Source organism: Leptonychotes weddellii, chromosome 11 (genome assembly GCF_054177405.1).
Source record: "Leptonychotes weddellii isolate Sample4059 chromosome 11, ASM5417740v2, whole genome shotgun sequence".
NCBI classification, from domain to species: Eukaryota; Metazoa; Chordata; class Mammalia; order Carnivora; family Phocidae; genus Leptonychotes; species Leptonychotes weddellii.
The window spans coordinates 32,893,471-32,913,072 of NC_138379.1; the positions used below are offsets into that span (position 1 = coordinate 32,893,471).

Genomic DNA, 19,602 nt, shown 5'->3' on the forward strand with positions numbered 1-19,602 from the left:
CCTCTCTACCCGTATGGGGAGACCACAGATCCTCCAAGGGCCTGGAATTCCTGTCCAATCAACTCCCACACTCCCAAACACAGCTGCTGTCAACTTGGCAAGATGGCTTGTTCCAGAGTGACAGCTCTGCTAAATGCCCTGCTGTCAGATCTGCCATCTGCTTCTTGGCCCAAGCTCGGAAGCAAAGAAACAGACTTTTCTCCCTCATTGTAACCTTGACCCCCACAGAATGGTATAAGCCCACTTGCTACCCTGTTTTATGAAATTTGCCTGATTCCTCTCCTCTGTTAGGAGTTCTCGGAGGAACCTGTCTGGAGATAGCAATGTCTGTTTACATTCATGCCATACACAGGGAAGCATCCCTCAAATTCACCAGTCCTGTATAAAAATAAATGTCCACTAAACTTTATGTCCTCACACAGCAGGGTGCTTTGGGGGCTACGAATGACATCAGAATCATGCTACACGCCTCGGCCATTTGCACTGGTGCAGGACGTATACATGATTACAATATCAACTCTCAATGAAATGATCTTAGGATAGCTTTTGGGATCACCACTGCAGGTCACAAGAACATCCCCTGCTTTCTCATGCTCACCCCCCATTTCTCCGACCATACCCCCTCTTTTCTGTCACTGCCCTCCATACGCCTGACATCAGTCCTCATTATCCCACCTCTTGATCTCAGCTAAAAGGCTTATTTTTGATGTCTGAGGAAATTCAAGCATAAGGTGAGTCAGACTCCGGTGCCTTTGGCTGGAGCATTTGGGACTCCATTCCAACAGCTTTCAGTAGGAGTAGAAATGTAAATGGATACCTGAAGCCCTTCATATCACACTGGGGACATGCAAACTTGAATATTTCACAGTGTACGACCATGAAATTGAAACCTGGTACCAACACACACTTCTCTGTGATGTCAGAAACGTATGTACTGAGGAGTAGGAGAAAGTTATTCAACTGCATCTTTTCCCACCCACAGACATGGGGCCCTTCAAATTCGGACCTGACATCTCCAGTGCAATGACTGGACACTTTTGCCATCTGGGTGCACACTGAATAAACAACTGACAGGCGGGACTTGGCACCCCTGTCAGATACAGAGATTAGGTTGCTCTGTCTTTATTTAGGTATTTGTACCCTACACACACTCCAGCCATTCCGTGGCCATCAGTGGGTTAGAATATCAAAACCAGCACTCCGTATTGCACTATAAAAGAGACGGGCAGATCAGGAAAGCCAACAGGCAGGAATTCTCCTTACTTCAGTGAGTTCATTCCCCGATCTGGCTCCAGATACCGTCTCTCTGAGCAAGATGCCCACATCACGCTGGGTGTTCCTCCAGCATCTCCAACTCACACATGCCTAACAGAATGTATCGCACCCTGCACTACTTCCTCCACCTGTCTTAGTTCTGTTAATCACACTAGGAGTCCCCTACAGCCTCCTGTTCAAAACCTCGCAACTTCTCCCTTACAGATGCTCCACACCTGATTCATCTGTCTTGTACAAAAAAAAATGTTATGGAGTACCTACCATGTACCAGGCCTTTGGGCCATCACTCACATCCATCCCTTGCTTTTCATCTCTCCAGGCAGTGGGGGCCTGTCAGCCTCATCACCTCTAGCTGGAATATGCCTGAATCCCATACCCAGCCACCCTGATTCCAGCTCTCTTGATGCAGCAGCCTTGGCAAAACACTTTGATTATGCCCCAACCCTTCCTTTGAATCTTGCTTTTAACTACTAACGTCAATGCAATGTCTGCTTCCTTGAGTTTTGCACATATGATTCTGTCAGGTGTGTTCTCACCTACCTTGTTGACATGGCAAACTCCTATTTGATAACACCCTACTCAGCTGTTACTCCCCCTGTGAAGTTTTCCGAACACACACATGGTTCTGATGGACTTAATCGCTCCCTTGTCTGGGCCACCTCTGCCTCTTGCACAACATGCGTGTTACACAATATTTTGTCGTAATGTGGTGGTGCCTCCATCTCCCCGGACCGCAGTGGGGAGAGGAGATGGGTTAAGAGCATCAGCTCTGAAGCCAGAGACCACCTGGGTTTTATTTTGGCTCCACCAAGGCTGAGAAACCTTGGGAAAGTTACGTCTCTGTGCTCTTGTGGGTCCTCACCCACAAAATGGGGCTAACAGTGGGGACTGCGTTTGGGTCACTAGAAGGGCTCAACGTGGTGCCTGACATAAAGCAAATGATCCACATATGCACACTGTTGTACCCAGAGGGAAGGACAGTGCTGGGAGAGAAGCCTGAATATGAACAACTGCATCAATTCAAAGGAATACGACTGTCCTCACGCATCCCACACCCACCTTTGCCAATTCCTACTTCTCACCTACTGAAACCCTGTTATCAGAGTATTTCCTTTCCCTCTACCACCTCTTTTCCTTTGTAATTGCCGTGTTGCATAGCTGGAGATTCCCTCTCCATCATCCTCTCTCTTCACTCCCCACCCTCTGCAGTAGTTCTCAAGCCTGTCTCCCGAAAAGAATAGCCTGCAGGGCACTGATGTTCAGAGATTCTGATTTAGTAGGTCAAAGCGGGGCCCTGGTAATAAACTCCTGGACCATTATGTCCACAACTGATGAATCTAGAAGGCTCTCCAGAGCTTCTCCTGATGCCTCCAAAACAGAGAGAAGAACTTCGTAGTATCAGGATCTGAGACCTCCAAAATGAAAGCTACCTTGTTCTTGGAGACCACATGAGTGTCTGGGCCTTTTGATCAAAACAGAAGGACAAAGCACTTTTTCCAAGGAATGAACTAAGACATGAACACTTAGACAAAATTCTTTTTCCTATTTCCAAACAAACGCCCCCATCTTTAAGGGCTGCAGCTCCTGAGGCCATGACAAGTGCATCAACACTTAGTAAGTCAACTGACAAAACCATTTGCTTTTATGCATCAGCTCCTTTTGCCTGAGCCAGATCAATACCTTTTCTCAGAGTTTCCAGAATACTGGTCCACCCAAACCAAAGAGAAGCTTAGGAAATTTTATCTGAAAGGGACAACCGAAGTCAATTCTCCATCCTTTTTCTAATATGAAGGTATTTGAAACTTCTAGAAATTCTACCTACTAGTGTTGGAACTCTGCTTTATTAATCCTGGTTCTCCTCTGCTCCACTCCACTGTTCAACCCACCACAGTCATCTTCCAGAAGGCTAGAAATGTATAGTTTGGCTCCACTTCCTCCAGGGAGCACCCCAGGCCTACCACTGATATCCCCTTCATCTCCCAGCACTGTCCCACAAGCCATCTGTCTACATTCTGATAGTGCCTATCTACGTGCCTAATGTGACTGCACTGAGAATTCTAGACACTGTAAATCACCTAACTTGAAAGTGAGCCCTCCGAAGCAGAGAGGGCCCATTTATCACCACTCCAGGAACCAGCACTCAGTAACTGCCTAATGCATATTTCTGTTAAAAACTATGAAGAAATGAAAACCCTCTAAGCCAGAGGTTCTTAACCTTTGAAACTTCCAGAGGTGCTTTACATCATTTCTCTTTGGTTTACTTTTTTCTTTTTTAACTAGTGTTCATTCATTTATTTTTTTTTACCATTTTGTTTAACTACAAACATATCAAACCACCAATCGGAGCTGCTGAGAAAATTAGTACCGCCTAAATTGCTATGAATTCCAAACAAAAGCAAAAACCAACAAAAACAAAAAAACACACACACACACTGATGTTTTAGTTAGCTGTATATCAGCATGTTGGTAAAATCATGTAACTTTCTAAAATATTTTTCAAAACTTAAAACTCTCAAATGAATTGGAAGTGACTACCCCCAACAATTCTACTGAGGGGACAATGTGACATACATCAAGGGCCTTGAAAATGGCAGTGATTTAGCCCACTGATTCTACTCTGGAGAATTTTATCTTAAGAAAATATAAAATACAAAATGCATTTTCTACATAAAGCAGATTATTGAAGAGTAATTTATACTAGTGCAAAGTGGGAAAATTGGGGATGGTTAAATAAGTTATGCAAGCAAGAGCCAAACAATGGAACACCATGAAGCTCATTAAAATGAAGCTTATACAACTGGGTGGTGGACTTAAAGAGGGCACATGATGCAGTGAGCACTGGGTGTTCTAGAAGAATGATGAATCACTGAACTCTACCTCTGAAACTGATACTACACTATGTGTTAATTGAATTTAAATGAATTTTTTTAAAAAAGAAGTTTATTCAGTGTTCTTTAAAGCACAGGAATACACTTAAGTGATAATAAGTCAATGGCGGGGGGGGGGGGTGGTGCCTGACTGGCTCAGTTGGTAGAGCAAGAGACTCGATCTCAGGGTCATGAGTTCAAGCCCCATGTTGGCCACAGAGTTTTTGTTTGTTTGTTTGTTTGTTTATGGAAGTGAATGAAGTAGGATAAATATTATCCGCGCACAATAAGTGTGTGGATAATATTCACAGAAAATAGATAAGTGTACAGATAATACCTCACAGAAAAAAAAATTTAAAAAAATGAAATCCACTGAAATTTCAAGAGTGATGGTTTCCAAGTGGTGGCATTAGGAGAGATTTTTCCATCATCTTAACTCCTCTGAGTTCAAATGTTACACAATAAACAGATTGCTTTTATAATTAGAAAATCAAAAGATTAAAACATAAAACAGCAAGACTCATTTATTCCCATGTCCAAACAACTTCCGAGAGACAGTATTCACAGACTTGTCGAGAAAACTCAAAATAATGGACTAAAGCTCATTTTTTAAACAAATTCCCAGTAGTTTTTCATCCTCTTCCTCTGCTCACTGTTAGATAGAATATCAAGTTTGTACAGTTTCTCTTTTTAGATCAACTCCAAGTACCACCCTCCAGACAAATAGGTGTACTGTACCAACCCTAAGGAGGAGGAATATTCCAAAGTCCCTTCTGAAAAGGTGCAAGAAAGGTCTGGGTTGGTGTGACCAGACCAGCTATCCCCACCTCCACTGTCCTATTAGGAGAAAGGCTGTTTTTGGCGAAAAGCTCAACCACTGTGTTTCGAAGACCCCGTGATGTTGATATTTTTGGTCGAGAAATGACCTTGAATGATGACCTGTTTCTAACCTAGACTCTTGCTACAGAAGACCCTATAGTTTGGTAAAAAGTCGATGGGCTTTGTCGTCAGGCACCTCTGTTTCCTATCTCACCACGGTCACTTACTAGGGTTGCGACTTTGGTAAGTTAACTTCCCTAAGCTTCCTGTAAAACAGGGGTAATAATCCCCACCCGAAGGACTGCAGTGAGCAGTCAGTAAGCGAACAGAAGTGGAGCACCTACACAGTAACTGGCACATACCAAGCATTCTTTTTTTTTTTATTCTTATATTATCCCCATACATTACATCATCAGTTTTAGATGTAGTGTTCCATGACTCATTGTTTGTGCATAACACCCAGTGCTCCATGCAGAACATGCCCTCCTCAATACCCATCACCAGGCTAACCCATCCTCCCACCCCCCTCCCCTCTAGAACCCTCAGTTTGTTTTTCAGAGTCCATCGTCTCTCATGGTTCGTCTCCCCCTCCGATTTCCCCCGCTTCATTCTTCCCCTCCCGCTACCTTCTTCTTCTTCTTCTTCTTTTTTTTTTTCTTAACATATATTGCATTATTTGTTTCAGAGGTACAGATCTGAGATTCAACAGTCTTGCACAATTCACAGCGCTTACCAGAGCACATACCCTCCCCAGTGTCTATCACCCAGACAGCTTTTTACTCTTACGGCTGATCTCCGGGCTCATTTTACTATCTCCTCCGAAATGGTGCCCTTTGCAAAACAGAGTAAGAATATTTAAATCCTGTAGCTTGGACAGGCCAACTCTGAAGGCACTTATGTCAATATCTTAACTGAGGCCCATCTCGAAATTCCTAACAAAGGCCTTTTAGTAACAGGAAATCTGGCCAAGACCTCAGAAAGCCTAAATACAGAATCTGGGTCTTAAACTTCATCATTCAGAAGGAGAGGGACCAAAGCACATGGAGCTTTGGAGTTGTGACCTCATAGATAAACACAACCCATTACACCAGGTGTTTGACTCTAGACAGGTAGTTAATCCCTGCGAACACCAGCTCCTTCTACAGAGAATGGGAAGAAGAGTAATTAGAGCTGATAGGAGATTTTTTTTTTAAATAGCTTATGTGAAGTATCTGCACATCACAGGTGATTAAAATACAGAAGTTCTGCTTGTCATACATTTAATATCAACTTCCGCTACTTCATGTCATCAGTGTTCATCAGTTGGGGGAAGGGGGAACCTCAAAGCACAGAGAACCACTCTGACCCTCCATCAGTACTTACGTCGGCAGACCTTACAGCACTGGCCGGCAATGTGCACGGGGAGGGAGTCTGGGGAGCAACTGAGAGGGGGACAGGACATCCTTCGACACTCGACAGCACCACTCTGAGGAAGGAAGGACAGGGAAAGGCATCTCAGAAGCGCGCTTTGAAATTTCTCTTTGTGGCAAAAGCACACATCTCATCTCAGAAACCTCGGCGGGGAAAGAGAAGCAGTGTGAGGAATTCCCAGTCTACTCCAGGAGCACAAATGAAGTATTTTCTCCAGCACAGATGAACCTGTGCCACCTCAGGTACTTTTCTGATATACGTCACTGGCTTCATTCCACCTGCCCATGTGGGCTAAGTAGATTAGGCAGAAAACAAAAGCCTATTTTTACAAGAACATAAATAACACATTTTGCAGACCGTGCCAATCATTATTGAGGCTCTAACAATCCATTTTGTATTTTCCCCAAACAAAAGCATTCTTCAGATATTTCTCAAATAATTTCAACTGCACAGCACAGAGTTCACATACTAATTTTGGGGGTGCTCTTGAATTCTCTGAAACAGATGGAATATACTAATGATGGAGACCCTGGAAGTCAGGGCGGGGGGTGGAGGTGGGTCTTGCAAGTCTCTGAAACAGATGACAGATACCTTGTAAATTGTAATAAAAACATCTAGAAACTAATTAATTATACCCCCTTTTATTTTTTTTTTTTTTTTAAGGATTTTATTTATTTATTTGAGGGAGAGAATGAGATAGAGAGAGAGCATGAGACAGGGGAGGGTCAGAGGGAGAAGCAGACTCCCTGCCGAGCAGGGAGCCCGATGCGGGACTCGATCCTGAGACTCCAGGATCATGACCTGAGCCGAAGGCAGTCGCTTAACCAACTGAGCCACCCAGGCACCCAATTATACCCCCTTTTAAAATGTATTCTAGCAGTGAAAAGTTGTGAATGAAGCTAACCGTTGGGTTGCCTGAAAAATCACAGGAGTCCCTTCTTCCCTCTGACACTCTCAATCCTCCAACTCCACACAGTAAGTTTGTTAGTAACAAGGTTAGGTCCTATTAGAGTGTGCTGTCAAATAGAAGCAGATTTTAATTTCCAAGTATTTAGAGATGAAATGACACTCTTCCAGGTTCCCCTCACAATTGTTCAGATTGCTAGGCAGAAGTTTAGTAAAAGGATCATAGGGACTTCCTAAAGCCAGCATTGTATATTGCAAGACCAGATTATACAATAAGTAGTGAAAATGCCCCCTTACAACTCTTTTTATTTACAAAGAGGCTTACTTTGCAAGTGCAGTTCCGGCAGTGATCCCCGTCAACCCAGGAGTCTTGATCTCTATAGAGAAGTCCACTCACTTGACAGGTCTTCTCACAGTGACAGTTTTCCATCTGACTAAGTCTCGTCTCTGCATAATTTAACTGCAAATAAGAGTTACTAGGTGTAATTACTTTCATTCAGTTGCATTGTCCTAACAAAGCTAAAAGCAACGAGGAAAAAAAAAAAAAAATCCGAGGAGGAGGAGGAAAAAAGTGCTCAGAGCAGCTGACTTATTCTTAGCCAGATTATTAAAAAAGACAAAACAAAACACAATGAGGTGGAATCATTCTATACTGAAGACATATTGGCTCCCATGGTCTAATGAGCACCAAATGAGACATTAAACTGTATCTCAGGGACCTCATGGGTGTACATAAACATGTGTGCTTCCAGCTCAAGCCCACACAGAAACACTCATAATGAATGAGTTCTCAAGGACTCATTACAATATTTACAGGAGACCTCATCAGCAACTCTGATGCACTCACATTTACCTCCCACCATTCTCTCCGTGTTCGCACACTAACCCGAGCACAACGGTTTTCAGGCTGGGAAGTCACGGATTCCTCCCTTCTGAAAAATTCCTGGGAGCTGGGGCCAGGAAAAGGGAAATGCGTACAAGGATATAGTTTCTCCCCTGCCTGATCAGGATCCCCCAGAATGAATGCCCCAGGGATCCACTTTGGTGTTCAAAGGTAAGGAGAGGAAACCAAACCCCTAGGTGAGATCAGGATTTGAGAGAGAAACTTGTTTCATTTTCCTAGGTCCTCCAGCTATTATCAGTTATCACAGAACCTCAGAGTCTCTGACTCGAAAAGGGTTATAAAGTTTGAATGTCATGACAAGTAACCCCCTTCCAGTGATTTACCAGCCTTCCTTTGCATGTCTACAGCGGCAGGACGCTATCTTTAAAAACTTTTTTTGGTTAGCTCTGGATGTTTGAAACCCCTTTCTTGGTGTGAGCTGTGAAATCTCTCCCTGCTTTTCCTATCAGACCTAGTTTTGCCTGGTAACCGATCCTAAGCAATCTACTCTCTTCCAACATCTGAGGTTAGCCCATCTTCACATCTGCTCTTGACCACACTCAGCACCACCAGGTTCACTGAATAGGTCATCATGGTAGGAGTCCAATCCTCTCTCCTGATCACTTTCCATGCAGCTACTGCAGTTGGCTTCAAACATATGGTACAAAAAAATTCAACTCTGATAGAATCTCACACACACTCAAGTGTAATTCAATCCAATAGCAGTATTATCATTTTCCCCTTTTCTTTAGAGACTGCCTTGATTGAAAAACAAACACTACTTTCTAAAAGTCCAAGTAGTTTCTATTTTCTTTCTCGACCACACTTATACCTCTGTGTCTTCAGTATTTTCCCCACATAGATCAAGCCCATCTCTGATCCAAGTAAGACTATTTCAAGCCAATATTTTAGATATAATGGTTGAATATGGGTTGAGGACTCCCAGAATCTTTCTATGCTAACTATGGTTCCATTCCTTACATGTTCCTCTCAATTACTCCTACCGGCACTGCTGAGCACCATTCTCTAAAAATGGAATCCACATGCAATTCCAAACTTGGCTTTGGTCATTTATTTCATTCTCTTCCTCCCAAAGTTTAGAATCTCTCAAGAAAAATAGTTCCTATCTGCCTTTTGTAGGCAGTACCAATGGGCAGGTAAAAAAGCAAATAGGACGCTAGACAAACCACATGCACCATCATCAGCCCCCAGAAAATGCGGAGTTAACTATGCCTAAAATATTAGCTTCCTAGGACCCCTCCCATATGCACAATCTTCCAAAAATTCAGATCCATGTAAAGTTCTAGCTTAATTAGTTTCTAGAATCCATGCTAATTAATTTCTTTGGGAATTCTTTAGGGAACACATTAAATACACTTCTTAGAATTTGGTGAGGTCAAGTGAGTAAAACCACATATAGGTAAGAGGTAGCAAGAAGTGACAACTTATTGCATATTACCTTTACTTCATGTCTATAGCCCCTGTAGTTCCTACAAAAGGGTAGTGATTGATGGATGACCTGGGGTTGAAAAAGAGTTCAACTAGACCTGCATCCCTCCTAAAAGTGGCTGAGAACAGTGCATTTGTAAAAAGAAATGAACCTCACTCTGAAAATCTGGAAAGATCTACTGCCTGCACCACTCCCAGAAACTTCTTAAAGACTAAATGACTCAAAAGGCAATTCTGTGACTGCCCAAGTTTCCTTAAAACCCAGGAATTTGCCTAAAAAAGCAGTATTGTCAATTTCCCATACTGTCCAACAAAACTGAGCTACCTGCAAAACTCAATACCAAGAAAACCTCGGTTTTAATGAAAGCTATTCTCAGGACAGTTATTTTGTATTTTTTAATATATTTAGCCTTTCCTGACAACACTGAAAAGCCCTAATCTCTGTAATAAGAGCACATGAGACAGACACAAAAGAAAAGACATATTAAGGCAAAAAGCTAATTTTTCAAAGACACTTAATATGTAACTATACCTTCCTTTTCCTCCCCTGCTAAATACTAGAATAAAAGGAGAAAAACAACTCTGAACCAAAAATTGAATTACAATTTTTCATTGGTATTAGCATGCTGATTTTACCCAAATTCATTTTCAAAAGCTATTTCTACACCACCTACCATTCCCTCCAAGAATGCCTACAGATCCAAAATAGATCCAGTAGCAAATCTACATCTCTATTCTTACCTTTGTTCATGCATTTATCTAAGCAACCACGGACAGAATCATTTATTCTTAACTCTACACATTCGAAGACAGACATCAGAGGCCTTTTTCACAGTAAGAGGTCAACAAATGGATGAGTACATTAGTCATGCAATGGGGTGTGCTTTTCTTTCTTTGAAATACTATTTATTTGGCACTTGCTACATTGAAGGGAAAAAAATCTTTTATTGTGTTAAACCTTTAAGCTTAACTGGAAAAATCACTATTGAGTTTGCAACAATGAAAGTCTCAAAATTAAATATGTTACAAGCTGAAATGCCACTCCAAGTGCTGCTTGATTTGCATAAATAGATTTGTCAAAGATTTGAATAGAAGTAATCAAATTCCCAGTCCAGCATCTCTTCTTCCCAAACTTGAAGGCAGAATGCAATTACAGGACAGGTGGGACACAAGACAAAGACAAGTCCCGACCTCATCACCATGTACCTGGCCAGCAATGGGATTATTCCCACAATGTCAAGACTACCTGAGAGAACTTCCAGAGTAAGCCAGGTATCCGTGGTCTCTTGTAGATGGCTTAGGGAAAGGGACAGAAGACACCTTCCCTCCTTCCCTGTACCTCCTCTACCTTGAAAAAGGTTCATTTTGCCAGAATGCCAGGATTCTTCAAAGAGGGCTCTTATACACCCGGACCTGTCACCTGAAGATACATGCAAACTGCTCCCACGATATGTCCCGTATTCAGCAAGAGCATAGTTATTCTCCAGCAGCCCCTGTCCTGAAGAGAGAAAAGAAACAGCAAGCCCTCCTGGGCAGACCCCTGGGCTCATCTGGTGTCACAGCTGTTTGATGTGATTATGGCTACCAACTCCTGTCCAGCTTGTGCACTGGGCTTGCTCTCTGGTAGGATTCTATGGCTTTCCACTAGGACACCATGTAAGGACATTCTGCTGCTTTCCAAGACCTCCTGGCACCTCACTCTAAGACCAGGAACCTGAGAGCGACTCACGGCTATTGCCAGGCTTTGTGATGCCAAGCCACTAGGCAAGGTGTCCATTTTCTTAGTGACTATCTTCCCCCCATGGCTGCCTATTTTTTTCCTAGGTTTAACACAAAATGAACAACTACAGCTTATTGAGTACCTATTGCGTGCCATCCACCAAACCAGACCTGTGAGTCTCACTTGCCTGGTCTCATGGGATCTTCATAAAACCACAATTAATGGTCACCCTTTTAAATATGGGGAAACGGCAACTGGGCAAAGGTCAATGAGCCTCCAAGCTCCCACTTTGATGGCTGCGCAGGGGAGAGAAGTTAGGGAGAAGGGTCTGTCCATGTTGGGAGGTCTTAAAGGGAACTCCTACACAAAGATGTGGCCCCAAAGGCCTGTGTCCTCAGTTTGAGAGTACACATAAAGTAAACAATGTTTGCACGAAGCACAGAAAAAGACCTTCCTGTTCAGACCTTGGCACAGTCAAGAGGGAAATATCTTCCTTGATAATTCTTAAAGAATTCTTGGCTGAGAATTCACCTGGTCTATCCTAGGTTTGCAGTGTGATTCTGAGCAGCCTCTAAGATCTGAAAACCTTTAAGGGTATATAAGATGGCCCTGCGTGGTCCTGCCAGAAACACAGAGCATGGGAACCCAGGACTCAACATCAACAGATTTCCAAGGAAAACAATGGACTATAACCAAAAGGGTAAGTTTAGGAGCTTTGTTCCTGCCCTGACTTTTCCCCCTCCAAAAGCTACTACAAGCTCTACGCTCATGTTTCACTCCCAACAGGTACGATCAGAACACACATTCCTCTCTTCCATTTTGCCCATTGTTCTTACCAATCTCTATCCCCACGCTGGTAGTGGCCAACCTGCCTCTCTCCATCAGTCATTCCTACTTGACATCTTTTGTTTTTCTTTCCAATCCTCCCTTCTCCAACTACAGACATTCTTAGTCATGATGCAGCTTTCAGAATCTGAGCCTGAGTCCCAGCTCTGCCATCCATTGTCTTGGGAAAAGTTAACATAACATTCCTGGAATGGAGTCTTCTCATCTGGGAAGCGGGCTAATAAATCAACCCCAACTCACAGGACTGTTGTGAGGATTAAAGTGATAAGAAATACAAAACATTTAAGCATTGTAACTAACACACAGCAAATACTCAATAAATATTACCTCCTATGACTGACTTTCCAGCTTTTTCTAAATTAGGGGTTGACAAATTAGGGCCCATGGACCAAATCTGGCCACCCACTCATTTTCCTCCAGTCTATCAGCTAAGAAAGATTTTTACATTTTTCAAGGGTTATATTTTAAGTGATTATATTTAAGTAAAAATGTACATATTTTCTATTTTGCCTCTTGGCCTGCAGAGCCTAAAATTAACTAGCTAATCCTTTCCAGAAAAAGTTTACCAGCACTCCTTTTCTAGATTATTGTAGATTTCAAAATTTTGCAGTGAAAATGGAAGTTCTCAGTTTTCTAATTATAATTCTATTCACGGTTTGGAAGAAACAGACTTATAAATCTTCCAAAGCACCAGAGGCAGGGTTTAGAAGGTGGATGAAACCATTTTCTGCTTGCAATTGCCCACAATTAGATATCTACTGCCTCACAAATGCCCATTTTACATAATAATGTTTGGAGGACCGAACTCAATGTGGTTCCTAGATAATGTATGGCTAAAAAGAGAAAAATGACATTCTCTGCAGAAGGTAAGAACAAGAAAGAAAGGAGCATCCTTAAAGCTGGGGAACCACAATCACCTGAGACTAAGACATGTTTCTCGTTTCAAAACTTTGGTAGCAAGCTAAAATATAATTAACACTATTGAGATCAAGCTGCTCCAGACAAAATAAAAAATACAAGTCTCTATATGCCACAAGCTGGGAAGGCAAATAGTTGGCTGCATTTCACATTTCCACTGTACTCTGAGCTGAAAAGCTAATGCTTCAGCTCTCAAGTCTCAGGGTTTCTAACAAAAGTGTTCTGTCTCTCCTTTCCAGACAAAAGATGACTTGGCCAAAAACCTAGTTTGAAAGAGAAACCTTACCTTCGGTAGCACAACCGATGGGTCCAAAACACAGCCTGCCTCCCAAACACTTACCTACCCACCAATTTTTTTTTTTCACGTGCCATGGCTGATGGCTGGGAGCAGTCATAGCCGCAGATGGGAATAGGATTAATGTATCATTTTCACTGTTATTAAAATTCTTCCTTTCACAGAGTATAATGTCTCTTAGGCCCAACCTAATTCCTTCTTCGCCCTAGGCTGGGACTCACGTCCACGACTGATTGGTATCATAACAACAGCATTAGACACATTTTCTCTTTATTCAGTGCCTTTCAACACAGGGCTCAGGGCTTTTCATTATGAATCTAAACTTCACATATTAAAGCCTCTAATTGTCCACATTTTCAGCTATCTTCTGGAGCAGGAATCATGTCTCGTTCACGACCGACTCCTTTGTGTCTGACACAGCGCCTGGCCAACAGCAGATCCTCGGAAGATGCTTGTTAATTGGATGATGGAGAGAAGGAAAGAATGTACAACTATAAAACTGAATGTGTTAAAAGAGAAACTTTGCCTCCTCTACTATTTAACTCAAGACCAGTCCTGAAATGAATCACATCTTAGAAAAGTGACATAATGCCTTCTTGTGACAGCAATCTGTTCCTAACAATGGCTATTTTGCCCCTTCTGATTATCGGCAATAATTTTTACACTCAAAACGCATTAGCTTAGAAGCAGCAGTGTCTCTGACCATGTACCATCTCACAGTGTTACTAGTTGAATGGCCAGTGGGCAAATTCCTTTTCCTCTCCCAGGGAATCTACAGTGATCTATATGGCCTCTTTCTTCCAAGCATTCTTCAAGCAAACATTTTGATATAGCCTAATAGCATCAAAGAGGTAAATGGTTATGTTTACTATAGGTAGTCCTATTTCAAGTAACAGTAAACCATTTTTTATATTAACATATTGCAGATACCAAGGCTAAAAATGTTTCCATTATAGCATATCGCTTGAAATTCCAGGTAAGATGGAGAAAGACAATGAAACATCACAAGTGAAATTCAGATACCTACTTTTGCAGTCATCTTGGCCAAAAGCTCTTGCAAATCCATTATTCCTTGCACCAGGCTTAAGAAATCACTGCAAGTTGGACAAGCTCAATAGAGAAAATATAAGAAATGTTGATACAGTGCTAAAACAATAAAGAAATTCTTACAACAGTAGTTGCTTGGCTATGTTGAAGGGTTTTTGCTTTTCTGGCTAAGTATTACTTTACAATTGGAGTGAAATCACCCAGGATTTCAAGTCTTGGTCTTTTCCTTTTATTAACAGGAGGAAAGAAAGGAATAGGAAAAAAGGACTATTAACTGAAAAGGCAATAGGACATTTTTTAAATTAAAATTAAACCCTTGTCTTTATTGAGAGGTAACTGTAAAAATGTGAATCGTTATACAGAAGAGGAGAAACTCAACACACATCTAAGCCAAGCAGTTTAAATAAATGTTTATGATTTATACTACCATATTAAACCTATCTTCCTGCATCAATCTACAGAACCCAAACTTTTAATGTAGTCTTTTTCTTACCTTCCAGTGGTAATTCTATAAACACAAACTTTTTAAAAATTCAAAGACACAGAAGTATATAGTATAGATAATTAATTATCTCCCTATCCCCACTACCTCAGAAGTCAACAGTTTTTATGCTTCCGGCAACATGTTTATTACCAATAAGTTACATAGTAATAGAAATTTATAAATGCTTCAAATTGCTACTTACTGCGATTCAGATTCGGACATTGAGTTATGTATCCATTTGGCATAAGGATGATTTTCCCATCTTGGATGATTCCCTTGATAATAGAAGAGAGAGGTGGTGATCAAGATTATAGTCACCGGTTCCAATGGCCCCTGTGCAGTCACATCTCTGTGCAAGGCACTTTTTTTTCTTTTTTTTAAAAACAACACTGGTATCCTCACTCAAAACATAAGTTTGCCTGAGTCCCCAGGAAACTACTCCAAACCGTCCTCCTGCGGAAATCTTGAAAAGTACATTCATCTTGAGAAAGCTATCGTTAGATACCACTGGTGGATGCTAATGACATTGTAACGGGAAGGATCTACCAGTAAATGTTCTTCAACTACTGAACCAAAAAGGCACTGATGAAACAAAAATTTCCTCAATGCCTTAGTCATCCTGGAACATTAAATTTTGCAGACTTAGGTGATTTTTTTAAGCAAGAGAGAAGAGACAATACAAATATATTAAAGTTTGATTGAGTAGAGGAAATAAAATGAGACATGGAGAGAATTGCATACAATCTTTGCTCTCTGCTAACTGAGTAACATGAGTGTTTACTGGTGAGTCTTAAAACTTCTCAACATCTCACTGTGAGTAAAAGGGGTTTTTTTCATTCTGTAACTTAGTCTGGAAGAACAGCCCTGATCTAAGAAAGTCATTGAGACTGCCATCTTGCAATGACAATATTGACTTGGCTTTTGCATTTTTTATCTTGAATATCAAGTTTTTGGTTTTAGGGATTTTTTTTCTTCTTGACAGAAGAGATATTACAAAACAGATGGAAGATGCGGAAGCCAGTTCAGAATATTGAGCTTAATCTGTAAATAAAATATAGGCCTAAGATCATGCTGCAAGTCTTCCAGAGGAGGTAATATTTATGTGCTCATCTTCTAAAAAGAAGGTAATCAACAAATGCTGTTTTATTTCAAAATGAAATATGAATTGGAAACGTTAATAGAAATAACGGGATCATAGGACCTCTTTCTCAGAATTGGATACATTAACTTCTTCCTCTTTGAGAATGATGCAGTATTTGTCAATTTAAGAGGAGACAGCCTCTCCATGGGGAGGAAGTCCCTACCACTGCTCCTCAATATGAATTCATAGTCTTTTATAGGGCAATTCCAGAGAGCAATTAATGGAGCACCATCTAAGTCGATCAGCTTCTTCCTGGCACAAAGCTGCTCAGTTTCTCAAAGCAAGTTCATGCCTTTGAGTGCCCAGGGCACCTTTCAAGCACATTTGAGAAATATGAGAAAAACAGGGGATTGGAAGTCAGGAGATCTGGGCTCAAGGTCTGAATCCATCTCAAGCTAACTGAGTGAACTTCAAACAGTCAGCCAACCATCTTCTCTGAGCTTCAGTTGCTTCCTCTGGAAAAAAGGCTGGATGCAAAAGCTAAAGATCCTTCCAGCACTCAAGTTCTGGGTCAGCAAAACAGGCATTCAAACCAAGACTGTCACAAGTTAGATTTCTGTGCTCTACCTTTCAAGTTAAACAAAAAATTAGACAAAGCTGTAGGTTTCCATCAAAGACCATTATAGAGAATGGAGAGACACATCAGAAAACATCTGTCTGATCTGAATAGATTGAATATGGGTGAATTCATAGTAACCAACTATCCCAGGTCTGCTCAGGATTTAGAGTTTCCCAGAACTTAGGACTTCCAGTGCTAATACAGACTCACAGGCACACAGGGACAGCTAATCACCCTAGGAGATGTGCAAGTGGAGAAAGCATATATACCAGAAAAAATCAGGTCCATCTATTACCTGTTCATCAGAAAAGCCTAAATCATTATTATTTTTAATCAGCCAGGGAAATGGCACTCAAACCCAGAGAATACTAGTCACAGTATTGATTACCTTTCTAAAAATGAATGGAAAATCCGTTTGAAAAGGATATCCCTTCTATTCACTCAGTGGCAACAAAATTTAGTACATATCAGTTTTCCTTTTCCTATTTTTAAAGGTGACTACTGATTTTTAGTTACACTGTAAATTACAAATTGCCTCTCCCACACTTTCCTTCCACCTGCCCCCATCATCACTTCTGCCTTTCTACTTTTAATCTGAGCCACACAGGGGTGTTACACAGATCATTAGGTGAAGTTCAATGATGTCGACTTGAACACAAACAGAAATAAGAGCTGACAGCTTCTCAATGCCCATTAACACCAAAACTCAACTCAAAACTTAGCATTTATTTCTGAGGAAAGGTCATGGGGGTCAGCCCACATACTGTTTTTTTTTTTTTTTTTAAAGGTTTTATTTATTTGAGAGAGAGAATGAGATAGAGAGCATGAGAAGGGGGAGGGTCAGAGAGAGAGGCAGACTCCCTGCTGAGCAGGGAGCCGGATGTGGGACTCGATCCCGGGACTCCAGGATCATGACCTGAGCCGAAGGCAGTCGCTTAACCAACTGAGCCACCCAGGCGCCCCAGCCCACATACTGGTCTTGCCAAATAAATCAAGATGGTGATGTAATTTATTTGAATGGATGTAATTCCATGTTAGACTAAAAGAAGAATGGCCATACACTGTACAATACCAGCTATAACCCAAAGAAGTCTGAGTATGTGTGCCATACTCACATACACATGCGTATATATCCTAGCACCTTCCCCCAGAACAGGAACCAGAAGGTTTTGCATTGAATTGCCATATGAACTCTTCTGTACCTGGACCTTTGTCAAAGCAGCATTTGCTATGCATGTAGTTTTCTTTAGAAAATGAAAGGCGTTTTCTAATGTATAAACCTATATAGAAGCTCACTCTTATTTCTCCCAGCGAAGTCATCTAGGACAATTTCTACTGATGATAATGTTCCTTCAAGCCCTGCAACTTCGACCAAAGATGAAATTAGAATAACAAGAATTTCTATTTGTTCTTACTTAACTTTAAATGTATCTACACTTACCTGAAAAATGCAATTCTTGCAGGACATTAGCCGGCCTCGCCTGATCTCATTTTTTCAGACTCATGCTGTATTTCTCATCATTAATCACGGCACTGCTTCCCAAACTTTGAGTTTCTTAGGAATCACCTTGAGTAAACACCTCGAGTTGGAGTGTTAACATTCAGATTCCTGGGTCATCCCTCAAATTCTGTTTCAGGAAGGTTGAGTGGGCCCAGGAAACTTAATTAAAAGCTATCCAAGAGGATTCTGATGAAAAGTCAAAGAGTCCCACTTTAAAAAACCCTGCTCTCTTGTCAATCATTTGTGGGTTTTCTTTGGGGGGAGGGGGAGGAACAGGAGGCTTTACTCATTAAAAGTTCAGTGGTGAAAACAGCATCATCCAAATCCTAATATAGGAATAAAATCTCAGTGATTTGGAGCTGAGTTGCAACCAACAGAATTACTAGATTATAGACACCATGAAGGCAAAGTCATATTTTCATCTCAGTGTCCCCTGCAGCTTCTATTGTAGTATATTTCACATAGCAGGCACAATAAATACTTGAAAAGCATGAAATTCCTAAAAACTATTAATTATAGAATATTGAGCAGTATCATTTTCAGAGCTGGTAGAGTCTGTAAAGATCGTGTAGGATATCAGTTTTTAAAGTAGGGGTACATAGAATTTTAAAGGAGGTTGGGGAGAACATCAGATATATTTTGAAAAAGCTTCCAAGGTGATTTTGATACACCCAATGAGAGCTACTGATCCAGGGCCAGATCACCAGTCATTTGACCTACAAAAAAACTAAGGCTTTGGCAACTTAAGTAGCTTTTCAAAAGGACACCTTAATCTTAGGCCATTAACTACAGGTCTACTAACTCCAAAACCAGCACGAAGCTATTCCAACATGGTTTAAGGAGAAAATAGATCATTTGAGAAAGTCTCATAGTTACATGAGCTAACAAGATGTTGCTAGAACAAGGTCCTGTGGTCAAAATGAGGTTCTATCTTAATTGCTCTAACAGATAGATACTTAATCAACCCAACATAAATTATCTGCATTAGATACTAACAATTTGCTGAAATAGTGTTTTAGTGCTGGCAAACAAGAGATCCTTTTAGGTAGCTTAATATTCTCCCCCGCAATCTTATTTACACTATTAATCTGCTGAACAATCCGTTTTCTCATCGTTCCTGCAATGCTAACCCTCAGCCAAGCTGAGAATCTAAATAAATCCCTAAAGTGCAAAGCCCAAATTAATAAACTTTTACTATTAGTACAGGTGGAGCGGGGGGAGAATGGGTACATTTTTTCCTTTGTTGAATCCACCTGTTACCAGCCTCTACTTCCTGCACTCAGCTCACCAAGCACTGCGAAATAGATGGGCACCAGGTAGGTCGTACATTGGGAGTATTTGTTTGGGGAACTAATGCCCATTATTTCCATTGTTCCAAGAACCTTTCTCATTCCACAGTAAGAAATACACAAAGAGGGCGCCTGGGTGGCTCAGTTGGTTAAGCGACTGCCTTCGGCTCAGGTCATGATCCTGGAGTCCCGG

At 41.3% G+C, this 19,602-nt stretch overlaps 1 protein-coding gene across 2 annotated transcripts in view; it reads right to left on the bottom strand.

Moving 5' to 3' along the window:
* Positions 1-19,602, bottom strand: part of NELL1 (neural EGFL like 1) — a 794,543-nt gene that overhangs the window by 602,012 nt on the left and 172,929 nt on the right. For both annotated transcript variants that reach the window (XM_081798460.1, XM_081798459.1), the window contains exons 6-9: positions 15,122-15,194; positions 14,416-14,498; positions 7,603-7,737; positions 6,324-6,426 (exon numbers count right to left, since the gene is read on the bottom strand). In XM_081798460.1, coding sequence (XP_081654586.1) covers positions 6,324-6,426; positions 7,603-7,737; positions 14,416-14,498; positions 15,122-15,194 — 394 coding nt within the window. The remainder of the gene's footprint in view (positions 1-6,323; positions 6,427-7,602; positions 7,738-14,415; positions 14,499-15,121; positions 15,195-19,602) is intronic.